This window comes from Coturnix japonica, chromosome 2 (assembly GCF_001577835.2).
Source record: "Coturnix japonica isolate 7356 chromosome 2, Coturnix japonica 2.1, whole genome shotgun sequence".
Taxonomy (NCBI): domain Eukaryota; kingdom Metazoa; phylum Chordata; class Aves; order Galliformes; family Phasianidae; genus Coturnix; species Coturnix japonica.
In genome coordinates, this window is record NC_029517.1 from 106,600,453 (window position 1) to 106,612,796 (window position 12,344).

General features: G+C 40.3%; 1 protein-coding gene across 3 annotated transcripts in view; it reads left to right on the plus strand.

The window, feature by feature from the left end:
* Positions 1-1,139: 1,139 nt before the first annotated feature.
* Positions 1,140-12,344, plus strand: part of TERF1 (telomeric repeat binding factor 1) — a 22,028-nt gene continuing 10,823 nt past the window's right edge. Inside the window, exons 1-5 of one of the 3 annotated variants that reach the window (XR_004306252.1) lie at positions 1,140-1,366; positions 2,789-2,884; positions 4,851-4,981; positions 5,688-5,774; positions 8,334-8,483. Coding sequence is in view for 2 of the 3 variants with exons in the window: in XM_015855774.2 (XP_015711260.1) it covers positions 1,195-1,366; positions 2,789-2,884; positions 4,851-4,981; positions 5,688-5,774; positions 8,334-8,483 (636 nt within the window). In the remaining variant the exon portion in view is untranslated. The remainder of the gene's footprint in view (positions 1,367-2,788; positions 2,885-4,850; positions 4,982-5,687; positions 5,775-8,333; positions 8,484-12,344) is intronic. The other 2 variants (XM_015855774.2, XM_015855773.2) reach the window with 2 other exon arrangements.

Below are 12,344 nucleotides of genomic sequence, written 5' to 3' on the forward strand. Positions count from 1 at the left end.
CCCCCTCCCATTAGCAGCGCTCTCCCTGCCCCAAATCCCAGTCCTGTGTAACCTCCTCTATGTAACCCCCCCCCCCCCCCCCCCCCATACACACACACTGTCATTGGTAACAGTGTAGTCAACTATCTTGCCTTCAACTCTTATTTGACTACATAGCATACCTTTCCAGACAGGGCAAAATAAATAGCTACAAATTTATTTTCTGCACATGAATTTGCCTCAGCAAAGAGGACGAGACTCCTCTGAATTCATTATATTGAATACATTCATATACTTGTATTTAAATTGTATCATATTAGCTAAGAATAATGCATGTTCTATTCTTGCACATATATATTAGCTTAACAAGCTGTTAAGATGTCTAGTATTTGAAACACACAGTGAGGAGATCTACAGTGTGAGCTTGAGAAATCAAATGAGTTAAGATGCTAATAACACAGCATAAGAAATCCAGCCTTTCATTTACTTCTCATTCCCCTTTCACTCTATCCACAGAATTGACCTATTTGCAAATGAAACAGAAGAAATCTATAAAACAAAATCTTGGCATAATCATAAATAGAATGGAAAGTTACTGTCTGTTATTGTCTGAAAGAGGTGATTTTCGAAAGTCTGTTATTTTTGACAGCATTACATCAGAATTCTGCTCTCTTTATTTCCATATATACATAGTGGATAACTTCAATAACATTCTTAATATCTGAAATAACAATCAATAACTGAAATTCAAGGCTCTGTTACTTCGATTTTTCCATCACTCCATATTGAATAACCACTACCACTGAACTAATGTAATGAGTTACGTAATGCAGAGCAGTATTTTTACTGATAAAATGTGTATCAAGAGTAACAAAGTCCATCTCTCTCACCTTCGTTCCAAAGAAACAGCATTTAAAACTACATAAGCGCTATCATAACTAAACACATGTTTCATGGCTGTATTTTAATACGTGTGCCCCTCACTCAGGGGCAGGTAGGAGCTGTTTTAATAACACAAGATCGACTGTTCTGGTCAGACATAAAGAGGAACCACAATCTCCCTCCTCACGGTTCTCTGTGAGAGCTCACACAGTCACTCTCAGCGACGGAAATGACGGCAGCCATAGCTGACTGGCCGAGGCGCCGGAAGGGGCGGGGGTAGAACGGTGGGACCGTTGGTGGGAGTGGGGGGGAGCAGTGGCGCCCAGATTGAAAATGTCGGAAGAGGGGAGGGAGCGGGAGGGTGGTTTGGTGCCGTTTGTGTCTTCAGCTTTGGTGGAGGATGTGGCTGCGGACTGGGTGCTGGAATTCAGCTGCGTCTGCCTGTGCCGGCATTTCATGGAGGAGTGCGGTGCCGAGTTCAAGCGGTGGAGGGACGTGGCGCAGGGTGAGGAGCCGGGTCTGGGTTATCTGTGTTAACAAAGCTGCTTTTCCCTTAGCTGTGAAGGAACTTAGAGCTGTGTAATGAAGGCTTTGTGAAACAAAAGCATAGAATGTTTTATGTAAAATCTCGTCCCTGAACTGAAGTGCCAACCTAGAAGCATGTGGTGGAGCAGGGAAAGCTCACAAGCTACTTGTCCCGTGGACTTGTTTTTCTATTGCATCGTTTAGCTGCAGCCTTCTTCCTGCTGAAAAAAGCTTCCAGACTCTGGCTCCATCTTTAGGATACAAGGATGGCACCCATCTCCAATAATGAGCTCATAATCCAGGCTTATTCGGACACCGAACTCCTTTGTTTGCTATGGGAGATGCATAAATGTGTAGCTATAAATAGTGGCTCTTTCTTGCTATTCTAAGCAGCGTCCTTTTTCTTATTTCCTATTTTAGCTACAGCTCTTGTATACCTGTCTTCACAAACAGGATTGCAAATGTGTTTTTTAAAACCCAAATGACGCTATAATTCTTGATGTTAGATTGGGTATTCATTCAGGCTTTTTAATTAGTTTCTAAGTGCGTACTTCTCCGAGTGATGATCATCCAGTAATGTGTAAGTAGGCTGAGCACTTCCTAGTAAAACAATAGCATTGTCTTCTGGTTGTAGCAATGAAAATCCTGTGTGTATGTGTGTGTGTGGGGGGGGGAGGTCCCATGCTGCATGATCTTGGCTCTTGCTGGGCTGACACTGAGAAATATGTGCAAGCTAGGGTGCTCAGTCTTCAACTGCATTGGACAAGTTGTTTTACCTGTTCTTTAGTTTTCAATTTGATTGTTTCTGTCTTATGCTGTGAAGACAAATTGATATGTATATTGGATAATATATGTCTATATATATATTGGACATTAAGATGTAATGTTCCCAGGAATCAGCATGATGGAAATGAAGTCATGACAATTCCCTATCTAAAGTACATAATAATCCTTGCAAGATGTCCCATCCCTGGAGGCATTCAAGGGCAGGCTGGATGTGGCTCTTGGCAGCCTGGTCTGGTGGTTGGCAACCCTGCACATACCAGGGGGGTTGAAACTGGATGATCATTGTGGTCCTTTTCAACCCAGGCCATTCTATAAATTATGTCCTAAAGGAAGAAGCATTAACAGACCTGGAATAGAGCAGCTGGTAGAGACAGAGTAATGAGATGCCAGAAGATGAAGGTCAGAGTATCCCCCTGCAACATATACAGTAGGGAAATTTCAACCTTTTCTAATATAAACATTAGGAAAGAAAACAACCTAAAGTATCAAGGTATCACCACGTGATACCTTGATTTACTGTGGAGGTTTAAGCTATGTTTCTGAGGTAGTGTGTTGTACATCTGTAGCCACACTGTGGCAGTGCTGGAGCAAGACTGACTTAACTTTTCTTTTCCAGCTGTTTCTAATGGCTTCTCCAATGTAACAACACATCAGAAAAAAATGGTGTACCTCTGTCAGCTTTTGATACGAATTGCAGAAGGAAAAAAGCTTGGTAAGTCCTCTAGTTTATTGGTCCTGTTTTCTTCCCCTCCCACTTTCTATTGAATTAGATTTGCCTGAGCCTTGCATAGAGGTGTGTATTAGGTTTTCACACAGCTTCTGCTGTATACATAAAATGACTGAATTGTCTGCTGTTGGGCTGTTTGTGTTTCACATATACTCAAGCTATATGCTGGACAGACATGTATTATTACTCTCAGCTTGCTGATTTCACTGTGTAGAGTGGTTATATGCTGTTCAAGTTGTGGGTTGTCTTGTCTCAATAGTATCAACGAAAGAAATATACTGGGGAAAAAATACCTAGCCCTTAGTGAGCAATATCTGCAGTTGTGAAGTGCAGAGAGCACTTTTCTACCCATGTAAATCTAGAGATTAAAGTAAGGCAAACAGTGCATGTATGAACTTAGATGAGAAGAGTGCCTGTCTTTGTTTTTACAGAAGGCTGCAAGACTTTCAGCCAGCAGGAGATCTTTTGTTTTATTGTTCACTACTATCTTTTGTTTGGCTGTGGTCACAACTTACTGGTTTGGCCAAGCCAATTCTTTGTCTGTGCTCAAGTATTTGGGGTACCTAAAGTTCTCTGCTGCAAGTTCTTTTTAGGAACTTTAAAAGCAATCTTGCAGGCATGAGGAGGGAAGAGCAAATGTGTATTCTAGCTTAGCAGTAACACAGAGGCTTGTTTTCATACAATTAAAACTTATATTATCAGGTAATAACACTTTTCTTGATTTGGTTCAACTTTAAGATCGGATATCATGTGTTATGAGTTATCTTAAATGTAATAATAGAAATTTATCTGATAATACTTTGACGTTGTTATCCTGTGTATCAATAGGGAATATGACTTCAATGTGTTTATACCTATTGCAGTGCAGTAGACCTGTGTGTAGAGGAAGACTGCATGAGTCTTGTAGTTAGTATAACAGATGTTGTTGCACAATGTATCTGAATAGCTGATGTATTTTATGGTAGCCTTCCTCATTCTTTCTTTGACTAAAATAAGGCTCAGTACAGATTAGTAAGGGTAGCTTGGTTTAGATGCCAGTTCTTGAAGAGTTACATGCTTTGGTGTCATCTTAATATAAACTCAGTGTGAAGTGTTGTATTGATTGAAACAATAATTAGGAAAACACTGAAGTGTGGCTTCTTTCTTTTGTATGTATATATCATAGAATTACCCAGGTTGGAAAAGACCTTGAAGATCATCAAGTCCAACCACAGCCTAACCAGTACCCTAACTCTAAAAGCCCTCTGCTAAATCATATCCATGAGCACCACAATATATACACATCATACTACTTAAAATTTAACAGTTTGTTGTAGCTGTTTTCAAATACTGCTTTTTCAGTCTTGCTTATGTAGCTGTTAACAAATATTTTTGCCTTTTTAGGCATGCTTAAATTATTTCCATTCTGTTTAAAAAATACTTAACTGTAAGGAATAAGAGAAATTTTCCCATGGTGCCTTTTAAAGTAGAAGTGTACATGAGGCTATAGTTCAGTGAATACTTTGAGCTAAGCTGGCACTGCTGTGGAGAGAAGCTGACGTGCTCTTGCTAGCATCTGGGGTGCCTGTTACATTGGTGCACTCACTCGTGCAGGTGCCTAGTGATCAGACTGGGAAACTATAGAGTGCAGAAGGAGTGGTTGTGTTGCTAGGCTAGATTTGTCAGGTCACTTTGATGCTGTGTTCTGGCCATTTGCGCAAATGTTATTATTGGTGCAATGACATAAGAGGATGCTTCTACCCTTCCAGTGATGGTCTTGTTAACACTGTTTGAATTTCCCTTGGTTTAACCTGTTCAAAAATGGTGTGAGAATTCCTTCTGATCTTTAGAAACACCTGGTGAGAGCAACTAGACATAATTTGAGGAGAAATTAATATACATTTTTTTGTATATGTGACTTCATTGTGAATAAATAGCAAATACACTTTTTTCTATTTCTTTTCCCTCTAAGAATGCCATTTTGAAAACGATACAAGAATTTCGCCTTTGGAGTCTGCACTGTCTTTTTGGACTTTACTTGAAAGGGAAGAAAGTAAATTAAATACACTTCATGAAGAAATTCGTCGTTTGATTCAAATTCAGGTCTGTGTGACTTAATCAAAAGTCTTCATGATGTGCTGTGGGATGGCGACTCCACCACCTCCCTGGTCAGCCATTCCAGTGCCTGACCGCTCTAGAGAGAAAAAGTTCCTTCTAATGTCCAGTCTAAACCTCATCTGATACAACATCTCAATAAGTGTTGAGGGTTTTTTTTATATAGAGATGTCTACAAAATATCTGTGCTTAAACAAGGGACAGTTACCAATTGTTTTGGGATTTGGTGGGGTTTTTGTTCTTGAATAATAATCTAAAATAATACATGTGTTATTACAAGTGGTCATCATTGAATTACTGAATTGAACGTGTCCTCTTTTAAGTAGCACTTAATAAAAATGTCAAATGATCAGATTACTGAAAATGCAATTGTTGCATCTTAGTTGCACTTAGGGGACGTTGTCAGCTAATGGCCTGTGAAGGTCCTTCAGTGGAGGATCTAACTACTTAGTAGATAAGGAAGATTTTGCATCAGTCAAAAACCTTTTAAATCTCTGTATTTAATCCTTTACATGACACTTATGTGACACTTAATTCAGAATTAGCTCTCATTAGGTAGTTGTTGGTCATCTTGAGATACTTCAAAATCTGGGGCTATTTATTTACAAAACTGTAGAAGTGTGACTTCTATTTTCCTTTGAATCAAATGATCAAATGCTTCAGCATACCTTGAAAATGTAACTTTTCATTGTAGGTTGTAGCAGTCTACATGGAAAAAGGATATTATAAGGAGGCTGCTGAAGTTATTGAGAGGCTATTCACAGACTCAGAATCGCATAAGGTAATAACTTCCTTCATTTACACTTGTTTTGTTTGCTTGTGTTAGAGGAAAAGAGAGAGGAACGGTTTCTCAGAGGTAGCAAATACTATCTGTGTAGCTTCATTCTTTGTGCAATCACTTCCACAGATGTGGCAGCTGTCATTACAAAAGGATATTTGGACATAGGGTAATAGAGTAATAGAAATAAGAAAAGTGAATTGTGAGAGAGAAGCAGCTCCTTCTGGATGCAGATATTCTCTTCTGTGGGCAGCAGTGATCCAAACTACATCTCCTTTCCCACTCTACCGGAAATATGAGTGATTCTGGGAAAGTGATACTGCAGGTTTTTTCAAGTTAAAGACTGCATAAACGTGCTGGTAGAGAAATTAAGAGTCCACTGCTCTAATTGGGCTGCTGACCTTTTCTGAGTCGTTGCAGAGTGCTTTAGCTATCTTTTCCATTGATTAATTCTCATTCTAGAGGCTGAAACAACAGAAGAAAGAAAAGGTTATTAACATCTATAACATAGAGGGGATGTTGTTTTGCCTCTATCTGGAACTGCTAACATTTGGGTATGAGTACTGCTTGCTTTGATGTTCACTGCTTCATGAAGATGCTAATCTTATGTGCATATCAGTTCAAAATAATAAGTAATGCACACACCTGAATTTGCTGAAAACAGTAAGTGTACTAAAAATGATGATTTCAGCAATCTATAGACTGCTGCAGTAATGGAAAAGGCTTCTCAGAGGTTGAAAAATAGGGAGGGGAGAAGGAAAGGTAGGTTGTATATAGGCTTAAGAGACTTAACTTTTGAGTGTGTGTGATGCTTCAGGTCCTTCTTTATTTGTTTTTTATTAGTCAGCTGAAAGAACTTTTGATAATCTCTGTCTCGCTCCAATTTAGGAGTGAGGCAAAGGTTCTTTTGATAATGTTATGCCCGGTGTGAGATTAAGAAGAAGAACATTCAAATGTTGATTCGACCAGTTTATTGGAAATAATAGACAATTGAGGGGATGGGAAGGGAGAGCGACGAATGCCAAAATTAGGGTGATGGGGAAGGGAAAGTAGGCGATAGAAAAAGGTAGAAAAGAGCAAGAATTACGTTAAAGCGGGGAATAGTCACCTCCTGGATGCAGCAGCAACCCAGAGCACGTTGTTAACGTTGGTCCGGGGCAAAATAAGCATAGGGGAGAGCAGCAGCGAAGTAGTAGGCCACAGATCGATGAAACGCAGAGAAGATGGTCAGAGTAGCGAGGTCTCAGGAAGTGGAGTCTCGGGCAGCGAGGTCCCTCGGAGCAGAATCTCGAGCAGCAATCCCAGAAGAGATAATAGGCAGCAGTAGGACAACGGTGGAGGAATCTGAGGTCAGATACCTAGATGCCCACAAAACCGTGGTTTGTCCGTGCCCTTTTTATCCTTCTTTCCAGCCTTCGAGAGATTTCGGTACCGCTCGGGTCAGAGTCTTGTGATTTCCTCAGAGATGTCAATCTTCCTTGAGATGGGCCAACACAAAAAGACCACTTAAGGGCCATTGATCTGCATCTTATCTCCCTTTTGTAGCTCCCGGACTTGTCCATCTCCTAAACAAAGGGATTTCTCGAACCTTGGTTCCTGTGTATTTCAGACAAAGGGAGTCCTGGAACCTTGGCCAGGACTTGCCTGAACTTGTCCATTTCAGCAAACTTTGAGACAGTACTGTAAAAAGCATGGCTTCTTACAATATCCTGCTTTCCACCCCTCATCTCCCCCCCCCCCGACCTTGTAATAGGTGTGTGTCGTAAACTGCTGAAACAGGAGAAACTCTGGCATTTTGTGGAGGCAGAAAGTGATGCTTTTTATTATGCTACAATGAGGAAAACAGTGTAGAGAGGAAAAAGTGAAAGAAGGCCAACACCGCACACAGAAAGAAGAAAGATAGAACTGCTGCCACTATCTTTCTTTGGTATATCAGCACACATGCTCTTTATAAATAGTAGTATGTGTATAACTTACTCTTCAGAAACCTTTCATTCAGAAGACTCGGCTGTTTTGAAAATGTAGGCTGTAGTAATAGTATTCAAGCTCATAAATAGCCTGTACAAATACATCAATTATTGACTGTGGCCTGTATAGGATGCACGGTGGTTTGTGGATGACTGTGAGGTTGTGATCAGTCACAGGTGTTTTTGTCTTTAATGCTACTATATTAAATAGCCCTCTTCCTGATTACTGTAGACTCCTTTCAGTAGCAGTTTCCGTAAGGAGCAAATAAGAAAAGGAAACCCAATGATGAGTGGGCCTTTCTGGGCTAACTTTCTGCTCCATTGACCGTACTGCTTTCAGTGTTATTCGTAAAGGAATTAATGTGCACCTCTGGAAAGTTGTACTTCTTATTAAGTTTATAATCAGAGTAAACTCCAGGTGTTCAGTCTATTCCACTGTAGAACCCTTTCAAACTCTAGCATGAATTTGTCCAGGCATATTCAGAGAACTACAAAATCATCTGGTTTAGCTTTGTCTATGTCCTATTTAGTGTCAGTGCTGAGATAAGTGAAAAGTGTGTCTTGCGGTTGTCATATATAGCTGTGCTTTTTTTAGCCTTTAAGGATGAAGCTGGCAGCCATAGTCAAAAGGAAGGATTCGTATGTTCCCCTTCTCCAGAGCTTCAGTTACAATCTTTTGTTAAGTAAAGTCAAGTCTTACGTTGAACTTTTCCTGAAAGAAAATGGAACTAACTTCTTACTACAGGTATGTGAAAGCTATTTCCAAAGTTTTTTTTTTCAGAAGAGGGACATGATAAGATGAAATAGATGCATGCTTTCAAGGAAGCTGTTTAGACTGTGTTCAGTTATTGCCTTAGAAGAAAGGGAAGCCTTATCTTCCTATGAAAAATCTTATTAATTAAAAAAAAATCAAGGTTGAATGCTTAAGAGACTGTAGGAATAAAGCTCTTCTAAAATACTTTGAACTTGTCATCCATACCTGTCTTGATTAGAAAAGTAATTTTGAGGGTAAAAAGACTGGGGCTGTCAGTAGGGTGTGTCTAAGAGGACCAGTTCTGATCCTAGGCAAATAATGTAACTGTTTTGCCGTATTTAGGTCCTAAGAATCATAGTAAAACAAAAAGACCAAAACCTCTTAATTTGTTTAAAAGTTTAGGAATGTGAGTGGATTTAGAGATAAAAGACTATTACTGCTTTTTCCTGTACGATTTTCTTTATTTACAAACGGTCTTGCTCAGAAATGATTTAAAGCCGGTGAGAACAGCATTCCTCCAGCAGTTCATCTTCAGGAGGATTGTGAAGAATTTCTCATATGTTTACTTGCTGTAAAAGAGTATTGAGTTGCTCAATCACAAAAACACAAACATCTAAAGGAAATAAGTGGTAAATGTTAAAATAAACAAACTGGAAGTCCTTTGGGGTTTTCATTTTATTATCAGAAAGGGACTAGGAATTCTCTCAAACATATTCAGAGTAACAGAGGCAGTACTTTCAAAGTTTTGCTATACTGTCAGTTCAAGTTTATTTTCAAAGCTCTGTCTTTGAGCCTAAGAAAAGAGAGAGAGAGAGAGAGAGAGAGAGGTTTGGAGATGATAGAGAAGGTTCCAGACCTTCACAGTAACATACTTAGACCCTCTCTCATTGTTGTAGTCTTCTGAAGACTTTTTACTCTTCCCTGAATTACCTGGGATATGAAGGAGACTAGCGTGAAGATTACACTTGGCTGTACAATACATGTAATTGTTTTCCAGTATTATATAACAGGGAGATACCCTAGCCTTAACTATTCATGTCTGTCTGTCTTCTGATGCCACATGAGGAAATTCAGAAAGGTCTATGTTATTAGGCTGTTTTGTAGGCTGCTGTTTCCAGCTTACTGTCAGGCTTGGAATCTGCAAATTTGCAGCTACTACTATTAGTTATTTTTATCTTAATTTCAAGAAACTTACAGGCAAACTGCTCTAGGAAGAGTCTGCAGATATGGCAGTGCTGAAGGAAGACCAGCCAGATGGGGTCACTCAGCAGATAGTTTCGATTTTTACTGCGTTATAACTTCTGCTATTCTTCCAAAAGAATTAGTTTTAGGGACAAATATAATCTGAGAGCTACTGTTTCCTTTTAAAGTATGTTGATTTATTTTCATGTAGTCTTCTCTGCTAACTGTCAACTGACTTGTTTTGGCTAATAATATTTAAGTGTTATAAAGCAGATGTTTTGGATTGTATAGATGGTATGAGATAAAATGAAGTTTGCTTTGCTTGGTAATGATGGTGCACAGCTAGGATTTTTAGGTCATCTGACCTGTAAATATGCCTTAAGATATTAGAGAATAGAGTCAGCACCAAAGTGACCTGAATGACATCATACGGAGTAAGCTGTTGGTTTTGTTTAGGTGTTATTTATTATAGCAAGTAGATGAGGGGAACCTGGGGATAAGCACAAATCTTACAAAGCTTCAAAGTCTGTAGCTTTGGAAGTGAGGAGAAATCATCTTAGGTTATGGCTAAAAGATTTTAGGTAGTATGTTAAATTTCTTTTTGTGAATGCAGGAAAATTATGTTATAAGCTAAAAGTCCAAGATGCGTCTTTTGAAAGTGTGGGAATCAAATGTTGTTTCTGCATTTAGAACAAAATATGAATATATAAGTGAAGAAATTTGTAGTTATTAGGATAAAATCATATTATAAAGACCCGCAGCTCACGTCTGTCAGCTATCTGCCAATAAAAATACTTTTTGGTGCTGGCAAATAGGACTGCAGTTGATAAAGATCCTTCACAAAGAGGGATAAGTTAAAGTACAATATAACGTATAAACCTAGCAATAATATATGCGATTTAACGTTTTTGTTGGTATACACTGTAAAACCTACAAGTCATTGCCATACCTAAAGGATTGTGGCCTGGAGAGATATGGGCAAGGACTGGAATCACCACCCCAGGCTTTTGTTTAAACGACAGTCTCTGGGACAGAAATGAAGAAGACTTTGAAGGAAATCAACAATATCAATGCGATAAGTACGAGACATCTTGGAAACAAAACCAGCGGGATGATGGCGACGACTATCATCCAGTAACGCAGGGAATTCAACAAATGCGGAATGTATGCAAATCCTTCGAGTAAAATTGTAACCCTGGAATACCAATCAAGGGGAAACAGAGGGGGAAAACATATAATGGAGAACAAGGTAATAAACTGTACTTCATGTCCATAGGCAGCGCTTTCTGCCATCAGTGGCGGCCCGCCATTGCAACATCGCGAAATAACAAACTGCTTATTTATTCAGAGATACCGTCCTGACCAAAAATTATTGAGGATATTTCCAACAATTTGGGGGCTCGTCCGGGATTCATTATCGCTTCTTGGGGTGTCCCCCACTGCACTGGACAGGATAAGTGCACTCCGCTGATTTTAGCGGTCCTGTCTGGGTGGTGAGGTGACTTCTCAGGACAGCCGATGGGAAACCGAGATTGTTACATAAAGGACGGACTCTGTGAAAGCCAAGGGGCTAGGCAGGCACAGGTGTTAACCCTTGCAGACCCGGAAAATTCGTGCACGGATCAAGGTAAGGGAATTTAATTCTTATCTTGGGTTGAGACTCTTGAGTGTGTGTGGCTGAGACGCACTTCTAGTGCGAAGTGAGTGCGGAGTCCCAATCCGCGGTTCCGTTGTCCCGCGAGGGGCACGGCCGGAGACGGACGAAGCGGCTGCGGTGCTGAAAGCGAGAGTCTCGGGAGGGAGCTGTTGGTGTACGGTACCCTGCGCACTTGACGAAGTGCCAGCAGTACACCCCTATTTAATCCCAGAGACGGAGCGGGTGCTCCCGAGGGATTGGGCCCAAAAATCCGAGAATCGGAGTGTGAGCTGGGTAGTTCACAGTAGCACTCCGGAGGGATGGGTAATAGGAGCTCCGTATAACAGGGTAAAAGGGTCCCTAACACTGTGCCCAAAGATAGCCCCTTGGGAAAGATACTACAGAATTGAAAAAAAAAGATCCCAAAACCATGGACAAGGATAGGGAAAAGATGTTTAAAATATTGTGCACAGATGTGGCCTAGAGAGCCACTACAGGGAAAATCAATATTTTGGCCAAAATATGGATCTGATAAAGGTTGGGTCTGTCAGATCTTGAATTTATGTGTAAAGAACAAAAACCCCTTTTCAAAGAAAGAATCAGAATATGCTGCCTGCGGGGCGAGTGCGGAGTCCCGACCCGCGGTTCCGTCCTCCCGCGAGGGAAACGGCCGGGACGGACGATGCGAAAGGCCTCTATGTTCTATATGTTACGATGTTTTTGTATTTGTTACGATGTTTTTGTCTTATTAATTGTTGTTAGTATTGTGGCAATTGTAACGCACATATTAGTGAAGTGCATATGGAGTCGGGTGGGGGAAAAAGCCCACAAAAGGCAAACCACAATTAGTATCGAGACCGTTCTGTTTGCCTTTGTTGTAGACAGATACTGGGTGTTAAATTGTGACTAATGATCCAGATTTAGAGAAACAATAGGGTTGTGTTACTGTTTAACATGTTAAATTTACGAATTTGTGCTTTGAACATTGTTCCCTCCTCGTGTGTTGTATGACATAGGGAGGGAGAGGGAGGGAA